Consider the following 27824-nt stretch of genomic DNA (forward strand, 5'->3'; position numbering starts at 1 on the left):
ACACACACACACTACATACACATAATAATATCATTATTAGTTAATTTCTATTAAAAAAAATAAACTATTTAACCCGAACCTCTAAATTATTTTTAAAATCAAATAGGTGTAAGTATTTAGTTTATAAATGCATAAGATGGTTAAATTTATAATTTAAAACATATAATATGATAGTATTACACTAAACTAATTATAAATATTTTAAGATTAAATGTTTGTATTAAATTTCTTTATATAGAAGTTAATTTGATAATCTATCATAAAGAAAAAGAATGATGTTACAATTTTAAATTATGTAGTTATAAGTATTCAATTTACATGTATATTACATAAGTTAAATTCTTGATTTAAGTACTAAATATGATAATGTTATATTAAGATAGTTATAAATATATAATAATTTTATTCAGTTTCTTATTTAAATTTAATTTTAAATTTTTTAATTGTTACCTATCAATTTCAATATCAACATATACATCTGATATTAACAGACATTTTATATAATATAGTATTGTGGATTATGATGATATAGTATTAACAATGTTTATCATATCAACTTATTTCATCAAAAAATTTTACCATCAAATTATAATAACACATACATTTTAATATTAAATTTAGACTAAAGTAAAGAATGATAAGTTATTATATTATTTTGGCTTGATATTTCTTTTAAGTTGTTCACTATCTATCTAATTTTTGACATATTGTTGAAGTGATACTTTTTTTATATATGTTGTAATTCATTTAATTTTATGAGTAATATAATTAAAGAAATTAAATTTCAACTATTATAAAAAGTTTAGTAATCACATAAGAGTTATACAATTTACAATATTTTTCAAGAAAAATTATCATTTTAGTCCTCAAACTTTGGCATATTTTTCGATTTAGTTTAAAATGTGTTTTTTTATTATATATTAGTCCTTAAAATTTCAAACAGCTTTCAAATGCATAACTAAAAGAAGTAATATCTAAATTTTTAATTGAAAAAACAAAAACATTCATACCAGTTTGAATAAATGAAAAATGAGTTTTTGCATGTTAATATATTAAAGAACATTTGGATTACAAAAATAATAATATTTTTTTTCATAGGCACTTGCTAATTAAACAATACGAATCCTCTTTAGAATTTTCATCTTCTTCAACACACACCTCTCTTCTTTTGACTTTTCATCTTCCATACTCATATCAAAACCCTACGTCTTTGATTTTAAACCCGACCAACCTTTTTTTTTCATCTTCTTCTACATTACGATATCAGTCTTTTTTACAACGAATAGATACAATTAGTTGTCCATAATTTGATAGAAAAACCTCAAAATATGTTTTTTAATATCCTGATTTTGTATAGCTAATTTTTAAAATTTTAAAAAAATTAAAATTTATTTATTTATTTATTATTATTATGCGAGTTAAAAAAATAAGAAATAATGTTAAATATAAAAGAAGGAAAAAAAAGTAAAAAAAATAAATAAATGAGCAAAAAGAAAAGAGGGGAAGAAAGCCCAAAAAAAAGGAGATTCAATCTTTACAACCCATTTTAATTGTAACTCAAACCAAGCTCAGCCCAATCTTTTTCTTCTAAATTAGGAGACTCAACATTTAAATTAAATTAAACCGAAATGGAGCACATAACATAATCATAAATCTAAAAAGGTTAATGTTTCATTTTGGCCCAAACATGATCTTATAATTGCTCGGTTTAAACCCAAGCATGTTGACCATGAAAGATGATATGAAGTATGTCATAGGAAAAATCAACACTAGAATGGAGACTTAGGAAACTAGAAGAAAATCTCCTCAAAGATGATCTTCATAGTTTCAGAGATAATAGGGAGTCTTCCTTTACCCTAAACTTAAACGAAGCTATTAATGTCTTTTGAATTCAAGTAATCATGAGTTGATCAATGTGACAAAATAGATCACCTTAACTATAATAGGAATATCACGAGTTGTTAGAAAGATAAAATATAACAAAATAATAAAACTAATGTTAAGGTCCATCCATAACTTTAATAAGCTCATTAATTAATTCTTGTGCATCAAACATTTCAAAGAGCTCTAAATGAGAAAGAATTTTGATAGAGTAGTTGTACCAATAATCACCGATATGGTAAGCATTCACAAAGTCAAATTTTCTCTCCAATTATTAAAGAAAAAACCATATAAATTTAAAAGAGATTATGGCCTCTTATGTAGATGGAGCACAGATAATTTTTAAAAATTGTACATGTTAAAAAAATAAATGAGAACTTTAAACACCAAAAAATGGCAACTCAAATAATAGGTTAAGTCCCTGAGGCAATGAGAGTTAACCAAGTGCCCAACTTAAACACTCGTTCATCCAAAATACTAGTTGAGGTTCAAAATTAAAAGAAATGTTCTGAATTTTTGTTTATGGTGGAGGAAAAAGGAAATATATGCTCAACAAATTTAACATCTCTGGATACAAATATTTTTTAAGACTCAAGATCATAAACTTAAAATTCTTTCACATGAAAAGAATATATAAGAAAAAGACACTTTGAGGCATGATAATCAAATTTTGATAAATGAGGTTCAACTGTTGACACATAAAACAAATGTTTAAACACTTTAAGATGTTAGAATGTTAAAGGAATATTAAATAAGAGCTCAAATGAGGTTTTATTATTGATGACCGGAGAAGATATACAATTAATGAAGTACATAGCATGTAATACACAATCTATCCAGAATTTCATTAGCAAATTGATTGGAAACCGCAATGAGCTCGCCACATTCATGATGTATTGATATTTTTTTTCTACCACACTATTTTGTTATGGTATATATGGGCAAGATTTTTTATGTAAAACTCTTTTTTTAAACATAAAATTCAAGCATATTAAACTCTTTTTAATTATTTATTTGAATATATTTTATCTTTACATTGAATTATGTTTCAACATATACAAAGAAATTGCATATAATCTTCCTCACTTATGTCCCGATCTTCATAAGATATATACATATTTTTGTCATCAACCATGGTTAAAAAATAAAAAAATAAAAAACAATGAAAAGTGGACCTCAAATATCAAGATGTATTATATCAAAACAATAAGTATTTATTGAATTACTTACATGAGATGATGGTCTCTTTTGTTTGAAAAAGTGACAAACATCACATACAAAGATTGAATAAGGAATAATGGACTTGTTTACTTGATGAAGTACTTGCAATATTAGTGAAGAAGGATGACAAAAATGAAAATACTACAAATTTTTATTATCAATGACACGTGAATAAGTGAAAGAGTATGACTTTATAATAGAATTTATAGTATAAGAACTCTTATTCTTTTTAGCCTCAAGATGATGTAGCTCATGTTTCTCTCTAACTAAACTAATCATCCTCTGGGTATGTCCTAGATAATGTAACAATTGTTATTGAATATCAAACAATGTTTAGAATGTTGTAATAAGGAGGTAATTGATATAAATGAGGTTGAATGAAAAATATGTGCAAATAAACGATTATGAAGAACCAAAGTATGTGAAAAATGTACATTACCTATATGTGTGATTTTTATTGTTTGAGAATTGAAAACTTGAGGAACATATTGTCTCCCAATTTATATAAAGCAAACAACTCAATAGAATTGACTATATGGTCTATAGCCTCTGAATCAATTATCTAATCATCTAACTATGTCATTACTGTATGAGAAAAGGAAGAGAAAATATTACCTATATCAGATGTGGTTTAGAAGTTTGCATAAACTGTGTTAAATTATGGTACATTGGTTGTGTTGATTATAGAAGTTTTTGTTGGTGATTGAATAAGAGTTAGAAGCTTATTGTATTGGTCTTTGATGAAGGAACAAGGCAAAATTTCTGAAACATTATACTACTTATTGAATCTTACACAGGAATCAACCAAATGAGATTTATTTCGGTCATATAGGTGTTGACTTTATTGATGTTTGATACATTTATTGGCTTAGGTCTATATCCAGGTGGATAACCATGTTCCTTGTAGCATTTACTTACTGTATGACCCATCAAACCACAGTGTGGACAGATTGGTCTTTTAACACTAACTCCTCCATACGACTTTCTACTTATTTTAGAATTATTATATGCATTTAATCCTTTCTATTGTTAATTAATAGTTTTATTTGTATGTAAAACATTTGGCTCAAACTGTTGCATAGAAATTACAACATTTAAACGTCTCTTGTGTTATAAGACTAGTGCAAACATTTTGTTTAAAAGAAGCAACGACTCTAGGAATAAAATTTGTGACTTGACTACATTAAAGGACTTATTTAATCTTTTGAGAAATCTAGTTATTTTATCATCCTCCTAATACCTTCTAGTAACAACGATAACATTATCAATACATTGTAATCGACAATCACATGCAGCTATTGCTCTCATATTCAAAAACTCATCCCATAACATCTTCATTTATATCAAATATTCAATATTAGAAAGTGTACTTTATTTCAAAAAGTAGATTTCATCTTGAAGATCATATACTCTAATAATATCTCCTTATGCGAACTTGTTGTACAAATTTTTCTAAAAAATTTTCTTATAATTTATCTATATTACACTGTGTGTCGTAGACGATGATAGAGACCTCACAATCCAAGACAAGATTAAAGTATAGCAATAAATCATATCATCTTTATTCGGAACCAAAATAAAGTCGTCCATAAATTTGAGTTTATTTTTCAAAATTAAGACCATTTTCATTGACCTTGACCAAAAATGAAAGTTATTACCCATCAGTACCAACACAGTGAGCTAGAGCAATGGATTTTTACTCAGATGAATATAAAATGGATTTGTGAGGGTCTTCTAACTTTGATGCATCTAAATTAATCGATGCAACTATTAACAAATAACATAATAACATAACCTTCCAATCCAAAATAGCCATAAAGTGCCCCAATTTTTCCTGCACATTCTCTTTACCTTTTCAACTATTATATCATGCAAACTTGTTCCTAAATAATGGAGGTCTTTCAATGAGCATGCTAGAGCTATATTGAGATCACCATTTATGAAACAATACACATCAGCCACCCTTCTTATCACCCATGTACAACACCTTATTGAAGTCACTACCAACTACATGGTGATGCATTGACCCTATTTAGCAATCAGAGTAGATCATATGTTTTATACTTATGTCTTACCTCCCACCACCCATATTGTTTAGTGAACCGTCACTTGGCTACATTATCCTCCAGCACCTATATATTAATATGGTAAGCAAATTGATACAATACTTTCATATTAATTTCATCTAGCCACATCATGTATAGTCTCCCATATCGGTTTTTTTCACAACAAGCGTAATCCATTGCCCATATGCCTATAAACCCCAACTTGCTTAATAACTTGTAATTTGTTTAACTTTTTTTCTTTTTTTTTTTTTTTGCTTCAATTAAGAATAACACGAAAGAGGAAAGAGGAACTAGATTCCTCCTTAAATACCTAATTGTCATTGCCCTCACCTAGCTTTGACAATTATAACAAATAACTCTCATTATAGGTGACGAGCTTGTTATGCAACGTCCACCACTAAATCAGTATGTATAGGTCCATATGTTGCTACCAAGTTTATAACTTCCTAAGCGATTCACTTAATATTTCAAAAAAAGATTACATCTCAACAAACCATTTCATACATTGTCTTTTACCAAACCACCCAGTTCACTGTCATCGCCCCCCTGTATATTCCCTAATAGTTGCGTATTTGCCAAATTGTCACTTTTTTACTTATTTTGCTATCGAGGGAGTCGTTTCTAGGTGCTTTAAGCCTGACTATTTTACAATTTTATTATATTTTCCTTCACTAATATCTACTTGGTACGCCCTAACCACCATTGTCTCAAATGTTTCTGCAAGCCAATTCAAGCCAACATTAATTGTCTTATGGACATTCTCCGTATTCAAAACCAGGCTCCCTTTTATTAAAAACTCACCACCTATTATAGCAATCGTGTCGAAGCATGAGGTAGATGATATCATTATTAGGATTTTCTAATTAGTGGGTTAAACTCCTTTCTTTAATTAAGAGACTAAATAGACTTTAAACCCTCTAGAAACGGGCCTCTAAATTTTATTACTATACATTTACACAAGCCAAACATCAAAGATGAGGTTTGTCTATTCACATGTGGAGTGCTTGAAGCATTTGAGTTAGGCTAGCAAACCTGAAGTAAATTGTCACTGAACATTTTGTGGTTGATTGTAGTTTATATGGGTTGCATATTGTGTTTTGGAGCTTATTCAATCTGTCATTCTCAATAATTGGTGTTATTATCATCCTCAGTATCTCCAACATTTCTCCACACAAATTATTGCCATCATTTTCCCATGTAACTGAACCGAGTGTGGTAGCGATAACAATTGCCTTTCAATTATGTTTTTGGCAATGTTCATAGAAATAAAAGAGCTAACCAACACTACAATTCCCGTTATTTGAACCTGAGACTCTCCCCCTATTGGAGCTCGCAACTAGTTTGAATATCACCTACAAACACCAACTTTCCCCTCCACTTCTTTTTCCACAGTCATCACAAGCCCATTTTGTGTCCCAAGCATTCACAATGATAACATAAACAATGGCAACTTTTTGCAACGAATTCAACTAAGTGTCTCTCATTATTTATGACAATAATGATTCCACACCTAACTGGATTACAAACATCAATGAGAATGAGACACATATTCACTCCTGCCACCTATCAACATAGGATTAACTGAGATGACATGCCCCATTTTTTCACCATATTTTTCCTATTTTTTATAGTTATTAGACTCGATGGCAAGTCGTAGATTCTTCCCATAACTCACGTGAGAAACAACTAACTTAACTTGGATGTTCATCACCTTTAACCTTCCCTAATTAGATGATAGAGCACTTGAAATGCCAAGTTGAATCCTTCCATATCTTTTATTTGTCATTTTCATTATCAAATTGGAAAAAAAAAAGCCTCAGTTAGAACTGGGCCACCATCTTTCCCTTTAATTTCTAAACCTTTTTCATCATTTCAGAAAATGTTGTAGTAATAATTGTTATTTCCGTGTGCACTCTTCCAGCTAAGAACTAGTACTCTATCATCCTTTCCTGTACTATCATCACAAGAAAAATTCAGAAACACGGCTTTAGCCCCATAAGGGTTATGGTTTAAGTAGGAACTAATAGTGTTTCCATACTGAACACAAATCCTTAAAGACCGACATGTTGTAAAGTTCACCACCACACTGTAGCCAAATTATAAAACCTACAATGCGCACTAGACATTTTAATACAAACATTTAAAAAAAAAAGATACAAAAGTTAAAAAGAATAACTTAAAGGAAAAAAAGTCAAACAAAAAAGATGTCAACAAATAAAAAAATTGATATCAACTTGAAAACCCATTATAGAAGGAAGTTGATATCAACCTAAAGAGTTAAAAAACGACTGACTAAAGAACTCAAAGATGTTGAGAGAAACCCATCATACAAGGACTCTTAATAGTGAAAAACCCAAATGTTGATTTGGGTTTGTATTGATAACATCAATAACTTTTGATTTTACTTATTCAAGTTTATCTATGAATAAATTAAGATATAAGAATTATTTTGACCTTAAAAAAATTAATGAGACTATTTTTGTTAAAAAGTAACGAGTTATATCTTCTTTTAGAAAGAGATAAATGAGCAAGAATATTTGGTTATTAAATATAAAATTAACTCTGTTAATTACTAGTACAAATTCAGCACATTTTCGATAATTTGAAATTAAAATTATATTTTTATAAAAATAACACATATTTAAATCATGTTTTGTAATTACCTTCAAAAAATTGATCTCATATAGAATCTGTGAAATTGAAACAAGCATTTAGTTGAATTAAATGATAAAAATCTAGAAGACATGGTTGCAGTTACACACAGCCTTGGCATCAAAAAATTTTCTGACACTTTTTCCCTCCTAATCATTATAATAACATAACCTTAACTTCAATATCGCAGAGGTAATGATTTTGAAACGCAACTAAAAGACACCTCACAAAAACTTAGCTAATAGCCTGATACAGCATAAGAATATACATATATATATATAGGTGATTTGTGTATATAGGTTTGGATGTGATCTCTTGTAATTTTTCACCATTTACCCTTGCTTTGATTTAAGTTTTTACTTCTAACAAACTACAAAGGATGTAAACTATCCACCTCACTAGATTCATTCAGAATCAGTTCCAAATTTTGCAGCTACATTCTAAGTTTAGCATAAAAAACTATTCAAGAAAAGGAATTTTGGCAACAATAAAAGACTCGGTTTGTTTTCCAAATACCTTACACCTTTGAAGCAGAAAAAAGAAACTGCTTCTGTCAGAGTTGGAAAATTCCAGATGTTACTGAATACATGATTACACCAAACTGTGGATCCAGAAATACTATCTTTGCCATTCTTCGCATTCTGTTATGAATGTATATTTGTATATAACATATATACATATATATATATATATATAATATAACATATGTATGAGAAAGGCATTTGACATGCTCAATAGGAAACTAACAAGAATACAAGGTACAGGGAAGTTTTTCTTTTTCGGCCTAATTTGGAGAGTGAGCCCTGACTCCAAACTCCATAACAGAACATATACCACTGCACTGCACCCAGAAGGCTTGGGCAAAGATACAACAAACTTGAATTCCCGCTGAGGCATAAAACACCCATGAAAAGGCCTAAGAAAATATTCACTAGCCCCATGGTTTCACTTGGCCCTTCTGTATGCCTACTGAATAAACACCAATAAATTCTCTACACAAATGGGATTCTTAAGTGTGGCTCTGAGGGGGACCAAGCAACAAAATAAATTAGTTATATGTTGTGGACCGAGGTTTTGGTGGTATGTAAAAAGAATTACCACAATCTATTGGTGTTTGCATAAGGGGATTCCATCTATCAAAAACTATTCGTCCCCCCCGACCAATTCGTCCATGAAACTTGAATCGCGGACCAGATGCACTATTTTTTGTTGAAGAAACTGAAGGAGGTACAATGCCTGCTGCTGCCAACTTATCTGGAACCAGAGGTTTTGTAAATAATAAAACCGGTTCAAGAGGGTCCTACATAAAGCCATAAAAAAACTCCCACAGATCAATGCGAAGTCCAGAATCCAGAGTTCAAAAAGAAATTTGCAAAAAGATACTTTCCGAATGATGTTTCATAAACCAATTAACTAACACAAAAGTGGTAAATTATGTCAACCCTTATGTCGAATTGCAGGATCAATTTTTTGTCAAAAACTCTGCAGTTTGACAGTTTGACTTCAAGAGAGATAATACCATTTTGTGGAGCCAGCCATGCAGAGTATGACGCCGCCGAATATCTTGCTTCATGGTTATTGCAGGAGCCACGCCCAGGTTGGAATCTGTGAAAGGTGGATTCAGAACTGCAGAAGGTCGAGCATGTGGACGGCTGTTTGCATGATCATCTGAGTCCATAAATTCATCTTCACTTGAACCAAACTTGCAAGAGGTGGTTGGCGGAAATCCTGGAAATGCCAAGCTATCTTCTAGGAGCTCCGTTTCATGCTTAAAAATCAGAAAAGAAGTCAGTTACAATTATTTTATTGAAACCAAACTGTTTTGCATAGATCAAAAACATTAGAAAAGAAAAAATCAGTTATTTACAATTATTTTATTGAAACCAAACTGTTTTGCATAGACCAAAAACATTAAAAAAAACTTCAAACTTTGTATAAGATCATATGGTGGCAAAGTGACTAAATGCCACCTATATGCATAAACACATAAATATCATATCAAATTCCCGACATAGCTGTTTCTCATTTCCCAGTACCATATAGAGATTAAGCCCAAACTTCTTGTTATATTCCTTTATTAGTCTGTTTTCGTAAAAGAGCCAGAAAACACAGAATTCAGATGAGATTTTTAAAGTTATTGACAGTATTCATGACAACTATCAAAAGAAAGATGAGGAGGACACAAGACATCAATTTAATACCTTATACTTCATCTGGATCCTCTGAAGACTAACTTCACTCTCCATGACATCTCTCTTTTTCTCTTCTCTCTGCATGCAGTAGATGGCAACATAAGGGCACTTGAAGTAAAACAAGACACTCCACTTACTGAACACTTAAACCAATCTATATCATCTTTTTCAACACTAGAAGGGACACCTTAATCAGAGCCTCGAGTATAGTTTTTGCTTGATCAAGGTTGCGTCTGACCTGCAAGTGGATAGAACAAAAAAAACTGCATTTGAATTCTGGAAGCGAATACAGAAAGCAATCACTGATCAAACCCTGTCAGACAATATTCTTCCTACAAAAACCTGTCAGATTCTATGGGATGTTCAATATTGAGATGTCAATCGTGAAATATTAACACCATTTAGCACAATGTTTTACGTAAAAGCACAATCTTGACTGAATTAGTTACTTTTGACATCCATAACTCACAACATTAAAATGAATACGATTGGGAAGCACAAAAGCAAATGAAGACAAATACAGGCACGCCAATGAACTTCAGGGTACCAATGTATACATGAAGATTTGATGGCCCCGAACTGAGAGCTGAAACAAGCTAAGTTAATGTCAAGGGTTCAGCTGAGGGATGAAAGCTATCCCTTCAACTGTGCAGCTTTAGGCACTATTCTTTTTATCTTTGCAACTGATATATACCTGACTCAAATTAGAAGTAGCTAAGTCTTCTCAAGCCCTTGAAATTTGCTATGGTGTTTCACAGGCCTAAAGTAAAAAGTCAGTATAATTTTATTGATTATTGTTATTGCTTAATAAAGAACTTCATTATATAGATCTGAAAGATCCTATCCCTTTTTTACTTGCATAAACATAAGTAGTTACTAATTTTAACTTATTCAAGTATAGTCAAATTTTTCTTAAAAATTTTCAAGTATTAATATTCTGGCAAGCAACATCATATTGTGAGCACTGAAATGGTATCATGTGATTACATCCTTGATGAATAAAATGCAAGTGGCTTTCTAGGAATGAGAACTGTACTATATGGCTCTTGTTAAAGAAATGGTAAATTATGTTGAAGGGGATAAAGGTAAATTATGCCATTTATAATTAATTGTAATTTATTATTTATTTCCTTTTCTATTCTAAAAAAACTTGTAGATATAAGGTTGTAATAATCAATAGAATATTAGTTAAAAAAATAATATTCAATAGAATACACATCACCCAGATATCACTTTTACCTCACATGAACTAAATGTCTCAGCTAAACTCTTAAAAAAATCTTAAATTGCAGACTCAAGAGCTACAAATCATAGGACAATACTTCTAAATATTTTCATACATACGTTACATGTCTAAGTAATAAAAAGATTGTCATTATAGATAGTTTCCTTAATACTATTGTAGGTAAGAAGACATTAAGGTTAGTCCTACCATTATCCTAAAAAATGTATTACACGCTTCTAAACTGTGTACTAATCATGTGTCGGTCAATAAGTTATCACAAGTTTTGAACTGTAAACTAATATTGACTCTTTTGGGAGAGAAAAGAATCATAAAGTGATGGGGGTTATCTGTTATGGATGCAAAGATAGAAGATGCAGCTTGAATAGGAAATTGATGTTCAATTAAATACAGAATCCTGATTAGTATTAGATTCTTAAATAGTTGAAATCCTACTTAGTATTAGATTTCTAAATAATATATATATTTTCCATTAGTACTTGATTCCTAAATAGTGTAGGATTTCTAATATTTTAGCAGAATATTCCTAATTAGATTTAGATTACAAATTAAATTAACATTTCTAAATAAAAATTGTAATCTCTATATAAAGGGGTATGTTTGATATTAATAAAGACAAGTCAAAATATTATTTTAAACTAAAAGATTGGAGCTCTCTTTAACAAGATCCAAGGTAGCAGCTCCCTTTGACGAGCTGTAATTTATTTTCACAAAACAAATCGCTCTCACAATAAGAATAAGAGTGTTAACCCTTTAATAGAAGACGACTTTATTGTTAACCACTCGGTGACTCAATTATTAATCATAAAACATAACAATTTGGTATCAAAACAAGGCACCATGGGCGTGCAAAGTTTACATGAAGAGTTGGAAAATCTAGAATGTCGGATGGCCGCTTCTGAAACTGTAACAAAAGAAAGTTTGCGTCAAATCACACAACAATTAAAACTTCTTCTCAACCGAACCGCTCAAATCCAAGAAAAAGAGGAAATTGATAACATAGAAACTGACAACGATGGTTCAAATCAAAATCAGGGAGGGGAAAGGCAGCACACTAAACCAAGGGGCGAAGAATCCAGCATCAGTTCCCATAACAGATGGATTCCTCATTATAAAAAACATGATTATCCCACCAACGATGGATAGGACGACCCATTGGCTTTACTCCATCGTTGCAAACAATTTTTTATTAATAAAAAAATGGCTAACAATGACAAGGTTAGATTGACAGCCTTCCACTTGTTAGGCAATGCTCAACTTTGGTACTACAAACTGCAACAGGAGAAAACAGGGATATCATGGGGCCACTTTGTTGAACTCTGCACATTGCGGTTTGATCCGCCTCTGCAGAACAATTCATTAGGAGAGTAATCAACCTAAAACAAACGGGCACAGTGGAGGACTAAATACAGCAGTTTCAGAGACTCTTGACCCCTGCCCATAAAGTACAGCAAGACTAGTAGTAAGTTGACACGTTTACTGCGGGTCTGGTAAACTCAATCAGGCTGGAAGTTGAGATACAATCACTCACCACTCTTATGCACGCAATGAATATGGCCAGAGCTTTTGAAAAAAAATAATAATTGTGGGATATGATCGAACACAATTATAATGATCATTTTCAGTCTGTTACCAAGTCTAATAATTCAGTTCATAAAATACAAAGCAGCAACTTTACGACACAATCTGATAACACTTTCCCTCAATTTATAAAGAAACTAACAAGAGCATAAATGAAACTGAAGGAGTTGTGTTATAACTACGATAAGCAATTTGTTCCAGGTTACCAATGTAAACAACTGTTTTGGCTTGAGATTGAACGCGACACTGATCCTGAGCAACAAGAAAAGACCAACAAGGTAGCCATATCCACAATTCAAGCCTGAACACTAAGGAGGAGTAATGTTATCGATGCAAATATAGAAAGTGCAGTAAGAATAAGAAATTGACGTTCAATTAAATACGGAATCCTAATTACTATTAGATTCCTAAATAGTTAGAATCCTAATTAGTATTAAATTTCTAAATAATATACATATTTTCCATTAGTACTTGATTTCTAAATACTGTACGATTTCCAATATTTTAGTATAGTATTCCTAATTAGATTTAGATTCCAAATTATATTAACATTTCTAAATAAAAATTGTAACCTTTATATAAAAGAGTATGTTTGTTAGTAATAAAGATAAGTCAAAATATTATTTTAAACTACAAGATTTGAACTCTCTTTAACAAGATACAAGGTAGCAACTCCTTTTAACGAGATATAATTTATTTTCACAAAATGGGTCGCTCTCGTAATAAGAATAAGGGTGTTAACTCTTTACTAAAAGACGACTTTGTTGTTAACCGTCCGATGACTCGATTCTGAATCAGGGAACATCTTTGTTGGATTATGGGTCTTATGGTTGGAACAGAACTTTAGAATCTCAAAAAATTAGTTTCAGCCAAAACACATGTTTTGGGATAACGTGGTGTTCTTTGCTTCTCTTATAGGGTGAAGTGGTGTTTGTTCTTTACTGCTCTTTGTCCTAAGGATCAGATTTTTCAAGTGTCTTATCTAGAGAGGGGGTTGGTTGCTATATTTGTCTAAATGTTATTTTATTGTGTTTGTTTACTTTTGCTGGAGGTATCCTCTCCATTTTGATTAAGTTAGCTCTCTTTCTAATAGTATTTCTGTTTTGTAAAAATTTCTTTCAGCAAAAGGAAAATGACTAATATGAGGAACATTCTTCTAACCATATTTCAATGCTATGCTCGCACCAACATATAATGCAATAAAGCAGGCATATGAATGCAAATTGAAATCTGGGAAGTGATTATTTAATGTAAAAATTTTTGGAAGTTTAGAAACTTATCTAAATAAACATCCTATTTTGATGGGTCTAAAAGTCCATAACTTGGTAGTCATTGTATCAAACGCAAACATTCACTTCCTAATTAAGTGCCAACACATCCATGTTTACCAACAAACATAAACAAAAAGTTAAAAATCATTAACTGGATATAAAACCACACTTGTACCATAGGAGCACAAGGATATTTTCCCTTGTCCACCAAGTACAAAGTGCAAAGTCCATGATCAACCTTCAACATCTCCTCCCTCAAAATAGAAAAGGATCAACATATACCAAAAAAAGATGAAGAAAATAGTGCAAGTACATTAATTTAGCAAACGGGTACCAATGCTCACCTGACGAAGCTTTTCAAATGACTGCACATTGTTTTCCCTCCTCTGCATCTAAGAGAAATCAGCAGCAGCTTAGGATACTCAATCGATTTGTTTATGCTAAAAGGTTTACAAAATAAGGGTTTACAACTTCACAAATTTGCTGTATATATGAAATTTTGCCAAGTTAAATGAATGAATAAATATAACCAATTTTTGTCTAATAATATTCAAAAACACTAAGATAAAGCAGAGCATAACTTACCCTCCTCGTATGCAGTCTGTGGGCTTTCTCCCTTGGCCTAAAGACATTGTATGGGTTGGTATCATTAACTGGTGGAGGGGGCTGTAAAATCAAAGACAGGCAGTATTATCATATGAAATCCATTAGCTTGTTCTGAATGAGCTGACATCACTTGCTATGGTGTTAGATGATACCACATCTCAATGCTTAAAAAGCTCGTATCAATTGAACATATCTAGAAAAGAATTCATTAAAGAAACTTTCAATGTGGCTAAGCAATAATACTGACCTGCAAACGACGCAATACAGGCTTCTGCCAACGCTCACGCTGGTCAAAAGGACATATAGACAGTACTCAAAACATAAACTTTCGATGCTATGAAATAAGGAATGGATTAATAATTAAGAAACTAGATCACAACATAATCTTTTTCAACCCACATAACAAAAAGATAATGGGGCTTTTCCATTTAGTAAAATACATGTCAATGTTTGATGGCATACTGCATCAACAATAATTTACATGGTTATAACACTTTTAGTTGGCAAAGACAAGATATAAATAACATGAGTTACATGACCAAGCATATAGAAAACACTGGATATAATGCATGCAAAGCAAAATAGTGATGATAATTAAAAAGATAGTTATCAAGTAAAAGAAACCAAATTAGTCACTTCTGATAATACTGAGGTAAGTAATATGAGTAACGATGATTAGATTGGATAGAATTACTTATTCAAGCAAGGAGCAAGATTTCTAGCACAAGAATGAGACACAAACTTAATAACTTGAAGAAGAAGAAATGATTATAAATTTAGGTGATACAAATACACAGAACTCATAGTAGCACTATAAATGAGTATGTGCCTCTAAAAATGTTTAATACCTTCTTTCCCGAACATAAGGCACACCTAAGGCATCTCTAAATTCCTACTCGAGTAGATACCCATTTATCAACCAGAGACTTGCTACTAAGTTCAGTTCTTTCATGTTAGAACAGTTTATCGCATGTTGATGTTGTGTGATCAGTGATTCTTTCTTTCTTTTATATAAAAAGGAAATAAAAGACAACAAAGGAGTGCTGGGAACACATTCATCAAAAATTATAAACCAGAATATTTACAAGGTTCCCAAATCCACATCATCAAACATAGGATGCCCTGTGAACAAATTATTCAGTTTGTGGAACCCCTAATCTCTAATCTTGTCAAAAGGAGAGCAGTGCCCCAAGAACCCTCTTGTTCTCCAAGTGATCCAATAAATAGACGTAAGAATGAGAGAAAGGAATTTGTCCTTAAGATTTACAAGCACAAAAGCCTGACCAAGCTCTACGTTCCCTTGAAATGGAACCTGAGCCAACCAAAGACAAATAAAGGAGACCCAGAAAAGAATCACAAGATCTTCTAGCCTCAGAACACCATAGAAGAAGTTTATTTATTTTTTTTTAAATTATCATAGACGAAGACTATTAGGGAATTTATACTCGCAAAGCCATAAAGCGGAACCATTGACAATGAGTTCCCTTTTCTCTTCAGGCTATTCATGGTCAAGATTCTTTCCCACACAGCTTCCTAGGTCCCCAAGAAAAAGAGAGAAAGAAAAAAGGAGCAATCCTAGGATACACATTATTTCCAAATTTCCTTCCAAGGGAACCCAAAAGCCTCTATATTGTGGTTGTGCAAATAGTTGCAAAAAGATTTTCCCAGAAACTTGACATATTTGGCAACAGCCCACTGGGGGCTAATCATCCTTGGAGTGGTCAACCTGGCAATTGGAAAGAGAAGCCATCAAATCCACAAACTCTTAACCTCTTAGGTTATTAAGATCATCTAGAGAGCTAAATGTTCCAAACAACCAACCCGAGTCAAAAATCCAAAAGATCATACATTATCACCTCTTTGTGCTTGACTCTACCAAGCTTGAAGGCCGCCAACTCTTTGTGCTTGACTCTACCAAGCTTGAAGGCCGCCAAGTTCAAAATAAGACCCTAATCCCTAGCAATCCATCTTAAAAGCTGGTGCTATCTAGGTGCCTTCAATGCTCGTCCTCCCTTCCTTTACCACCATAGTTAGCCTCCAATCATCTCCCATCAGAGCTGTCCTATGCAAATCATAGACTTCCATAAACATTTTACCAGTAAGGCTCTTTTTCATGTTCTTTAGAGATTTCTGAAGCCATCTTTTTTACGAGGTCCCAGGAGAATAGATAGCAACACCTATGATCCTCTGAGTTAACCCATAAGAACCTGCAGTATAAACCACTAAGTGCTTCGCTACATTAAAAGGTATTGGAACAAAATTAAAAAATAAATTAAAAGATTTGTCGAGGGTGATCTACCACCTTTAAAAAGGAACTCTCTCTTCCAACTAGCCAACCATTATGTAGAACAAATAGAGTTGATTTGTCCAATTAGAGATTAAGGGATAAAAACTTACACATCGCACTTAGGGTTTCTTAGACATCACATCTAGGAAGTCTAAAATATCATACTTAAAGGTTTGATTGTATTACAAAACTAGAAAATTGAGAAATTCTCAAAATATTTTATTGAATAACTACATTTTGTCTCAAGAAGTGAAATTAAAGAATTTTGTTTTTTTAAATAGGAAATTAAAGAAAGATTTATAGTAATCCGTAAGTGATTTTTACTAAATAAAACTAAACTAAAAAATTACTGAATCTAATAAGATTAGAAATACCACTCCTAATAAGATAGGTAACCAATGCTAATAATATTAGAAATTTTAATCTTGATACACATAGGAAATACTTAAAAAAAAGGAAAAATAAATAATAATAAGAACAAAATACTAGAGTTACTAAAACGATAACAATAGATTCCAAAATATTACTGTGGTTTTACATTTAATATAATTATAATTTATGTCTTACACTTTGTTCTCAAAAAAAAATATAATTATAATTTATAATCTACTTCGGCATTCCATAGACGCATTCTGCATTAAATCTTTTTTCCATTTTTAACTTTACCAAGTCCCATATATTGCAATCTTTAAATTAGTGTCCTACAGGCAAACCCAAATATTTTAGAGGGAGAGTGCTGACTTTACAACCAATAACCACCAACTGGCCTTGGCACCAACTCCTTCCCTGAAAGCCACCAATTAAGATTTCTCCCGACTTCAAACATACAACAAGACATTTGAAATGAAGCAGTTAGCTCCTGTACAGCCTATCAAACAAAAGAGTCATCAGTGAAAAGGTGGGCCACATCCTCACTCATTGCTCTGTTTCCAACAACTAAAGCCTTAATCAAGATGCAAAAGTGTGAGATACACATTGCCTAAATTTTCTCCACCTCATCCCCAAATCCATCCGACTCAAGATGCATTGATGACATGGTTGTAAACTTTTTCAAATCCAACTTGGACATCAATTCCCTCTCGCCAGGAAGTGATCTAATCAAGTACCTCATTAGCAGTTAAGATAGCATCCGAAATCTGATGACCTTTCACAGAAGCATGTTGAGCCTCTCCAATCACTTTGTCAATCACCCAACCAAGTCTGAAGGCTAAAACTTTTCGCAAAGGGCTTTTAAATATTGCTCAAGAAACTAACAGGTCAATGATCCATAGTATTCATTGCATTCCACCTTGGAGATCAAAACCAAAAATATCAAACTTAAACAATCAAAAATTTGTGAATCTCATGAAACTCCTCCAACAAGCTGTCGGTGTCACACCTAATCACATCCCAATTGTTTACTTAATAATCTTATAAACAATATGAGAGAAGCAAATTGAAGTGTCAGAAAAATTCAAATAAGCTTAGCAAGGTGAGATAAAATAGTATCCTTCTCCCCTCTTCATTCACTAATTTGATAAATTAGCTGGAAAGTTGTTTTCCTTATTTTTCCATTCTAGAGAAACTAAAAGTGATGCAATGAAAAGAAAAATTCTCTTCCTGAGAAAACCTTTTGAACTTCTTGACCTTCAGGTTTCTAAAGATCCTAACACCTCATATGCTTCAAAATTTTGCCAGAGCAGCTCAATTTTACAATATACTGTCTCAACTGAATTGTTTTCTAAGATTTTTATGAAATCCCCAACTGCAGTAAATAACCAAATGTAATATGTGAACTTCTTGCTTTCTTCCGTACCCTGCAAAATTATTATCTTCAATCATCACTATACCTACACTCCTCTCCCTCCTCCCTCCCCCACCCCCCCGTGCCCACAAACAATGCCCCACGTGACCCTCCAACAAAAGAAAATTAGACATAAATCAAGAATGGAAAATGCCTTAGAATCCCAGAACAGCTCTAACTCTTGTATTTGTTACCATACCTTTTCTTTCCAGTAGGTATAAACAGCCTGGAAGACTCCATATTTGATAGACAGAGATTGTAAAGCCTAGCATCAAGAACAAAGCAAAAAGAGTTAGAAGCATAAAGTAATATATCTTAATCAAAAGATTCAACAAACTAGCATTTTGCATTGCCCATTAAAATGCAAGAGATGGTATGAAATATATGGCGAAACATGTTTCTCTTTCTAACCCTACTTGTGCGTGTCATACATGTTTATGGTTGATCATGCTACAATAGAAAAGAGGAACCTACTCTCGAAATTTTTTTTTTTTTGAAATAAGAAGTATAAAAATAAATTTAAGCAGAAGCACCAAGGGGATGCAACCCATAAATAAAATTATTTATATTTCAGTAAAGTTATCTATGACATGCCTAAAATCTTCTATTTTATACATGTCATGCTCTAAAAAACTAGAGCCAAAATAATGAAACCAACCATCCTTAATCTTTACAATGTCCCTCTCAACCCCATCAAACACCCTCATATTCCTCTCTTTCCAAAGCACCCAAAAGATAGCCAATGGGATAAATTTTAAAAATTTCTTCCTCTTACATATCCCACCCCAAGCCCAAAACTCTTTCATAGAATCTGCCCCAAACCAACTGATACACGGCATGCCAAAAACCATCGACCATAAATAATGAGCAATAGGACACCATAAAAGTAGATGATTGCAAGCCTCAGCCACTCTTTTACATAAATAACAAGCATTCACCATCACTCTGCCCCCCTTTTAATCAACTTGTCAATAGTCAAGATACATTCCCTCCTGACCTCCCAAGCAAAAAAGCAATTCTAGGTGGCACATGAACTTTCCAGATCTACTTGTACGGGAACTGCAAAGTCTCATTACCATTAGAAGCCAACAACAAATCATAATGAGACTTCACAGTAAATTTGACATCAATCTGCGGTTTCTACACTAAAATATCACTGTTTGCCTTCATTCTCACACCTGACAGCAACTGCAGCAACTCTTCATATTCCCCCACCTCCCACCATTCAAATTTCCCGACACCTCCACATTCCACATCTCCCCCTGACCCTCACCGTCATAAACATTCTCCATAACATTGCATTTATGCTTAGCTATAGCCAAAATACCTGGAAATTGATCTTTAAGTTTCCTGCTCCCAATTCATTCATCAAATCAGATCCGTATTTTGTCCCCTTTCCCCAGCTGCCACTTCACATTCTGAAGGAAGCTGTCACAATTCATACCAATCTTCCGCCATAGGCTTAAACCATGAGACCGGCCTGATACGCACTAAGAATCAACTTCCACCCAACTACCCCATCTTGCATCCACCACTCTTTTCCATAATCGCTCCTCCCCCTTCAAGTATATCCATAACCATTTGCCTTGCAATACTTTATTCATCTCTATTAAGGACCGGATCCCCAAACCCCTCCATTTTCACCAGCTTCTTCACCTCCTCCCATTTAACCAAGTGGAATTTCCTTCTCCTATCTTCATCCTCCCAAAGAAATCGGCATTGAATTCTTTCTAAAGTCTTAGCAATCTTCACCAGTTCATCTACTCTCAAAATTTTTATATTTCCACATTATAATTATTTAATCTGTTTATGTCAGACAACAGTGAAATGTGTATCAAAGTGAGATTATAAGTTCATCTAACCAAAAGTGGTTAAGACTCTCAAAACTTAGCCAAAAACTCCTAAAAGGGTTGCATCACCGCATCTTTCAACCAAATAGTTACATAAAATGCATCCTTAAATTGTTTATAGGCTCATCATGAAAGTGCTGGCTAGGAGAACGACTAAGATGATGAGTAAGGTGGTAGGTAAATGTAGAACGACTAAGGTGATGAGTAGGGTAGTAGGTGTCGATATGCTTTTGTGGATGGTAGACAGATTCTAGATGTGGCCCTTGTTGCTAATAAAATTGTACATGATCTATTTCACAAGAACAGGGAGAGTGTTTTATGCAAACTAAATATGGAGAAAACATATGATCATGTGAATTAAGGCTTTCTTGATTATCTGTTAAGGCGACTATGCCTTAGGACAATTGGTGCAAATGGATTAACTCATATGTTTCTAAAATGTCTTTCATGGTTATGGTTAATAGGGGTTCATCATCTTTTTTTAATGCTTCCAGAAGTCTTATACAAGATGATTCCTTGTCCCTTTTATTATTTATTGTTGTAATGGAAGCTCTAAATAAAATGTTGTTAAGAGCCAAAGAGCTTCAGATGTTTAAGGAATGAAAGGTGGGTGAGGGTGAACATAAGGAGGAGGTAACTCATCTATCTTTGCTAACAATACCTTATTATTTTATGAACCAGATGAGACGGTCCTGCTTAATTTTAGATGGATTTTACTGAGTTTTCAAGCGATCTCTGGCCTCAATATCAACCTAGCCAATTCTGAATTGCTAAGATAAGGTTATGGAAGGAATGCTACTAAATCAGCAAGGATTTTAAGTGTAGAAGTGTGGATTTTCCAATCAACTATTTGGGGTTACCATTAAGAGCTAAATATAAAAATGTAGCAACCTCTAGTGACAAGGTTTGAGAAGAGATTGGTCGGATGGAAGAGAAATTTCTCATCTAAATGGAGGAGACTCACACTTATTAGAAGCATGATAGCCAATATCCTCATTTACTAATGTCCCTACTGATAGTCCCTGCGAGTATGGCCAAGAGACTAGAATCTATTCAACATATATTCTTATGGGGCGACAAGGAGGATAGAGCACAAGGTGAAGAAGCCTATGAGTCAAAGAGGCTTGGGTTTGAGATCTTTGATGGAAGTGAGCATGGTTCTTTTAACGAAGTGACTTTGGAGATTCATAAATGAAAATGATAGTCTTTGGTGGAGGTTGATTCAGGCAAACTTTGGAACCGTGGATAGAGGATGGAATACTAGGTTCTCATCTAGACCCCATGGGAAGGGGACGTGGAAAAAAAATAGACATACAAGAACAAATTCTAGAATTGTATCAACTAGATGGTTGGCATTGGGGACAGAATTAGCTTTTGGAATGATGCTTGGTTGAAGGACGGGTCACTCAAAGAACACTTTCCTCAAATCTATGTTATTGCACGACACAATAATACCTCAATTCATGAGTCTTGTGGTGGCATTTGAAGGAAGAGGAGTAAAATGCGGAGGCTATGTGAAATCTCGATAATTAGGAAGTTAGGGATTATAGATCCTCCTCCCAACCCTTGCTATGGTTAGCGTGAATGGGAGTAAAGATCAACCAATTTGGAGACTCAATAATAGAGGACCTGATGTGAGCACGGATGACTTGGACTATTCAAGCAACCAACCAAGTCAAGAAAGGAAACAACCCCTAAAGAAGTTAAAAGTCCATGGGAAATCTCTCCCCACCCTAAGAGATTTTATCTCACTCGAGAGATTTTTCTCTCTAAAATGAAAGTTTCCTTTTCTTCTCTATATCTTTCTCAAGTGGCAAAAAAAAAACCATGATCAAGGAATTTTAGAAATCCATCAGGAGAGAATAAAGATCATAACTTTCCAAGTGTCCAAGTCAAGATCATATCTTTTCAAAAGAGCATATTCATATATGGAGAAAATCAAGGGAGATCATGAATAGATTTTAAACATTTATCACAAGATCATTGATAGATTTACTTTCCTAAGGAATAAAAAGATCTTTAAATTAAGAGATCTTCAAGAACTTTTCTTTAAATTAAGAGATTTTCAAGAGATCCTCTTTAATTAAGAAATTTCCAAGAGATCTACAAAAGATCTTTCTTAAATTAAGAAATTTTCAAAAGATCTTCTATAATTTAAGAGATCCTCAGTATTTAATAAAGTTTCTACAAAGGAGATCATATCTATCCTATTTTAGTTGCAATTCTTTTAATTTTACTAGTTTCCTATTGTATTATAGATTTAATTTTTTATGTAACTTTTTCATTAAATTAAGAGATTATTTTTCTTATTATTCACATGGCTAACACTATAAATAGATCATCAATTCACAGTTGTATTAATTCAAGTTTGAGAATAATAAAATTATGAAACTTTAGTTTTCAACTAATGAGGCTTTCTTCAACCTTCTTATTGAGTGGGAATTGATTCAACTTATCAAGGTAAGTGTTTGTGGCATTTTATCAATTTTCTTTCGAATTGGTTTCTAACTTATCAAGTTCATACTTGTGGTGTTTTTAATCAATTAAAACTATCTCAATTACCTTAGTCCATAATTCCGAGTGAATTGTTGGGTTAAGTAGGGAGGATTTGTTGAGAATTTTAAGTTTCTGATTACTAATATATATACGGAGTTTTGGATTACGATGTTGATCCTAGGTTCCACATCAGAACCCTTATCGATTTGGTCTTTCTATAACCATTTGATTAAAAGAGATGCCACAGGTATCAACTTTCCATGTTGGCAAAAATTTGGAAGATTAATGTCCCACCTAGAGTTGTTTTCTTTGCTTGGCAGGTAGGTTGTTTTCTTTGTTTGGCAGGTAGGTTGGGATGTGCATTGTGTCAGCGCCTGACAACAGCACTGGCAGGAGCTGGAATATTGTGCTGCATAAAAATTTGAATGATTGGGAACTAGAGGAATTTGAAATTTTGATGGCATTGCTAGAATCTACCAGAATTAGTAGTAAAGAAGATAAAATGATGTGGACTATGAATAAAAATGGATCATTTAGCATCAAATCCTTCTATAACCACATTGTTGGCCAAAACAGCAGGATCAAGCAGGTTTACCAAGCAAAAATGATATGGAAGGCCAGTGCACCTCCAAGAATTGCTTTCTTTACTTGGGAAGCTTCCAAAAATCGTATCCTTACCATAGATAATCTGATGAAAAGAGGCATTACTCTAACAAACATATGCTACTTGTGCAAGAATAATTCAAAAGCCTGTAACCAGCTTTTGCTTTGATGCCCTAACATTTAATCTCTATGGACCATGGTCTATGGTTTACTTGGCATCTGTTGGGTCATGGCTGGAACTGTCAAAAATGAATTGCTTGCACTAGAAATGTTAAGCAAAAAGAACAAAAAATTCATACTCATCCCTCTTACTATTTTCTAGGTTATTTCGAAAGAAATAAACAATAAAGCTTTTGAAGGAAAAGAAGTCACTTATAACAATATTTTGAACAAATGGTTCCATATTTTTGGTTCCATTGTACTAGAACATAGCATTACCCATTATGATGATTTAGAGTCAATTGTAGATATATTAATTGACTTGTAAATCCTTTTGTACATGGGTCGGCACCCCCTTGACACCCCATTTCAATATAGTTTTATACTTTTATCTCAAAAAAAAAATCTTACTCCTAACAAATTGATCGGGAGGGGGAAATATTCGTAAACAGGTGTTTTTTAGGCAAAAGAGAGGTACAGTCATGTAATCATACCCTTTTATTGTATCCGTTTGTGTATAAATTGTGGACTCTTACTTACGAACTTATGAGCATTAATTAGGTGATGGTTGGTTTGGTGGAAGATGAAATTTGAGTCTGAACGGTTTTTGGGTTTTTTTTAAATAAAAAGTGTAAGGTATGTATCACTTACAAGCACCCCCAGCACATTATACAAATATCTGGAGACAAAAACAGAATTTGGCCCATGAACTTGCAATACATCATTAGTGTTGAGCCTTCAAAGAATAGCATTCCACGCAAACACCTTTATCTTCGACGCTACTTGAGCTTTCCAAACAATCTTGGTAAAAAAGAATTATATAACAATTGGATTTTGGCTGATGTCTCCAAAGAAAGGCTTACATGTGTACAACCCCAATGATTCCAAGGTCTAAACTCTTATATCAAGCATGAGTTGAGTTGAAATGGCTCCAACATATGGCTCGAACATATGCAAAATGTCTCTTTCCCTGTAGGCTAATTTCTTTGAAACAATGTCATAGTTGAAAGAGCTGCATAGATCTCTACCTCAGTAAATGCTCTTTTATTCCAAGCCTTATCCTCCTCCTCAAGAGTGACAAACCCCAAAAGCATCTTAGCTTGGAAAGCCAAGGCTCAGGCTCACAATAAAAGCTGTCAATGAAGCATCCTTCAGACCACTGTATGCCCCATAAACATGGCCGAACACAGACAAGCAATAACCGAAAACTCTTCTCCACTTCTTGTTCTTCTAACTTATGCATGCTATCTATTTCCGTACATTTCTTCTCCTTCGTTCACTGTATCTTCTGTGCTTTTCTCCTATTTTCTTTTCTTTAACCCAAATTTCCTCTAATTCTATATTAGCCGAGAAAAAATTACGGTCAAACCCAAGTTTCTCTACATTAATATTCAATAATTATAATAAAAAGACTAAATTAAACAGGAAAAAAATTTTAAAAAAAAACTAAGAGTTCATGTTTTGCTAAAAAAATTTAACAAGAATAACCAATCTAACATCTATGAAAAGCCAATTGCATACCTATTTATGGCTATTGAATGCAAAAAGTTAGAGACAAAGACCGCTAGCATTGAAATTGATAGGCATCTGTACTATCGAAAAAAAATTCACCTCAATAGCAGCATCATGTTGCAGGAGCACAGGAATTGGGGAACCAATAGTTGGTGTTATAACTCCAGCTCTTTCCCGTGTCTTATGATCCAAAACCTCCAGCTTAAAAATAATGCTCTCAAACCTGAATTGATAAAGAACACTAAAAGATTACAATTATTAAAGAAGAAAGTGCTAGCAAAATATCCCAAAATATAAAAGACTATTGTCAAAGAGGTTCTGAAACTGACATTTAGTTGCATTCTAATGGTGTTAGTCTCTGAATACCACAATATATTCTTGCAAGCATACACCCTTTCTCTTTATCATTAGTGGCCTTCCAGCATTAAAAGAAACTAATTTACAAGCAAATGTGAAACAATCTGAAGGAGAGAGAATGGAACTCTTTACCTTGGCTACCAAGAGGATAGGAAAAGAAATATGTCATCCCAGTAGAAGGCTAATTTTGGTGCATGAGGGGAAACAGAATAGCAAAACATCTTCAACCAAAAAAATAAAATCATAGGAGACACCATCATCAGGAACTTCTCCATTTGCTCAAAGAGCTAACAGATACTTCCAACATATTCCTAAATAGTGAGATAACCATTCCCCAAAGGATATTTTTCAATGTCGAATAAGACATTCAGTTTGATTACCAATTTTGCAGAACCAAAAAAAGGCAGTTTGATTACTCAAATTGTACCAATTTTGCAGAGTTAACAGATACTTCCAGCATATTCCTAAATAGTGAGATAACCATTCCCTAAACAATATTTTTCAATGTTAAACAAGCACATTCAGTTCGATTACCAATTTTGCAGAACCAAAAAACTGTACTTCTTTATTGGTCAACTAGAACGAAACAAAGAAAGAATACCAAGCACATTAAAAGAACTGAAAAATGTAACTATATTTTCTAATCATGATAGATACCCTTACTTTTCGGGTGAAAGAATCTTCTTATCTTTGTTTAGTTCTCGAATCCAATCCTCATCTTCATTGTCCAGGTCATACTCAACAAACTCTCCAAGCTCAGCCCGGGCTGAAATGATTAACAGAGTTTCACCAAGCTAAATTGTTTTGCCAAAAGCCTGAAGAATGCAATGAGTATAAATTTATGAATAGTTTTTGCTTACACGAACCTCCCCTTGCACGTAAATACGAAGTGGGTTGAGTGAAAGTCCGGGAATAGTCTCTTTCATATGTATCTACAATAACAAACTCGGGCGTTGGAATTTCAGGGGCCACTTTCTTGCCGGGGATTTGATGTACCTGATAAGTCAAAATGTTACTGTCTCTCATCTTGGTTCATAAGAAGTGTTAGCGCAAAAATGAACGATTGCCTCAAACATTCATTAAGACATGAACCCATGAAAAAGATAACTTCACAAACACCTGTCAAGATAAAGAGAAAATGGCACCTCATTGTCAACCTCGGCAGTAACAACACGCAGCAACTGAGAATTGCGGGTGGTAGAAGTAGGAGTCTCGTCGTCTTCAAAATCTTTTACTGACTTTACAATTGGAAGCTTCTTGTGTATGTCTAGAGGCCGAGGCCTAAACGATAGTCTACTCATCTTTCTCTTCTTTCAACCTTCTTTTTCACATTTGTTTATTTTAATTAAAATTACTGTATCGCTATGTGAAAACTAACCCTCCCTTGTTTCCTTTCCGAGCTCACAGGCACAAAATAACCACTACCATAACCACTTCTGCAAGAAATTACAAAAGCATAGACTTATATATCACATGAAATGCAATGCAATGCAATAGCAGCAGGAGGTGCCTTTCACTCACTCCAAACAGTAATTATGATTCTAAATTCATAACAAAAATGAAAGCACCGCTAGCATCTGCATGCATGTATTCTGCTCCACTCGCGAGAGAATCAAAATTGAAACAGGAAAATTAAAAAGGCGGTAAAAATACCTATACTTGCAGTTGCTTAGGACAAAATGCAGTGACAATATGATATCCTAGGGTTTCACTGGTACCACTGGTGAGTTTATTATATCTCTCCTTATCTCTTGTTAGTGGCAATTACAAGGGCATCACAGCTAGGGTTAGGTTGCTACTTGTAAGCTAAACCTGCAACGCTAGGGTTTCTCTTTACCAACAACAACGGCAACAGAGAAAGGAATACAAAAACAGAGGGGAAACCGAATTACGAATGCGAGCAAATAGAAACAACAAAAGTTATTTGTTGAATTGTTCTGGGTTTCGATTGCTGGCATTCGTGATTTGCAGAGTCGGGGGAGGCAGATGACTTTAGGTTCTAATCGCACATCAAATATTATTGGGCCGGATCTTTCAATCCATTAGTTCAAATCTCTATGCACG

At 33.3% G+C, this 27824-nt stretch overlaps 1 protein-coding gene across 5 annotated transcripts; it reads right to left on the reverse strand.

The window, feature by feature from the left end:
- Positions 1-8528: 8528 nt before the first annotated feature.
- On the reverse strand, positions 8529-27824 carry LOC110821020 (Enhancer of polycomb-like transcription factor protein). 5 transcript variants are annotated; one of them, XM_088220836.1, is made up of 13 exons: positions 27414-27824; positions 26906-27196; positions 26621-26756; positions 26424-26526; positions 25503-25644; positions 18983-19048; positions 14961-14999; positions 14693-14773; positions 14452-14493; positions 10200-10250; positions 10022-10090; positions 9340-9588; positions 8529-9120 (listed from the first exon to the last, which is right to left on the reverse strand). In XM_088220836.1, exons 2-13 carry the CDS (start codon positions 27059-27061, stop codon positions 8869-8871), a joined length of 1386 nt encoding a protein of 461 aa, XP_088076962.1. In that variant the 5' UTR covers positions 27062-27196; positions 27414-27824; the 3' UTR covers positions 8529-8868. The 5 variants fall into 5 exon arrangements, with proteins under 5 accessions (XP_088076962.1, XP_088076961.1, XP_088076960.1 ...); XM_088220835.1 differs by having other exon boundaries at positions 14452-14499; positions 26627-26756; positions 27414-27823; XM_088220834.1 differs by having other exon boundaries at positions 14452-14499; positions 27414-27823.

Source organism: Carica papaya, chromosome 5, assembly GCF_054855325.1.
Source record: "Carica papaya isolate Zhongbai chromosome 5, ASM5485532v1, whole genome shotgun sequence".
Classification (NCBI taxonomy): Eukaryota; Viridiplantae; Streptophyta; class Magnoliopsida; order Brassicales; family Caricaceae; genus Carica; species Carica papaya.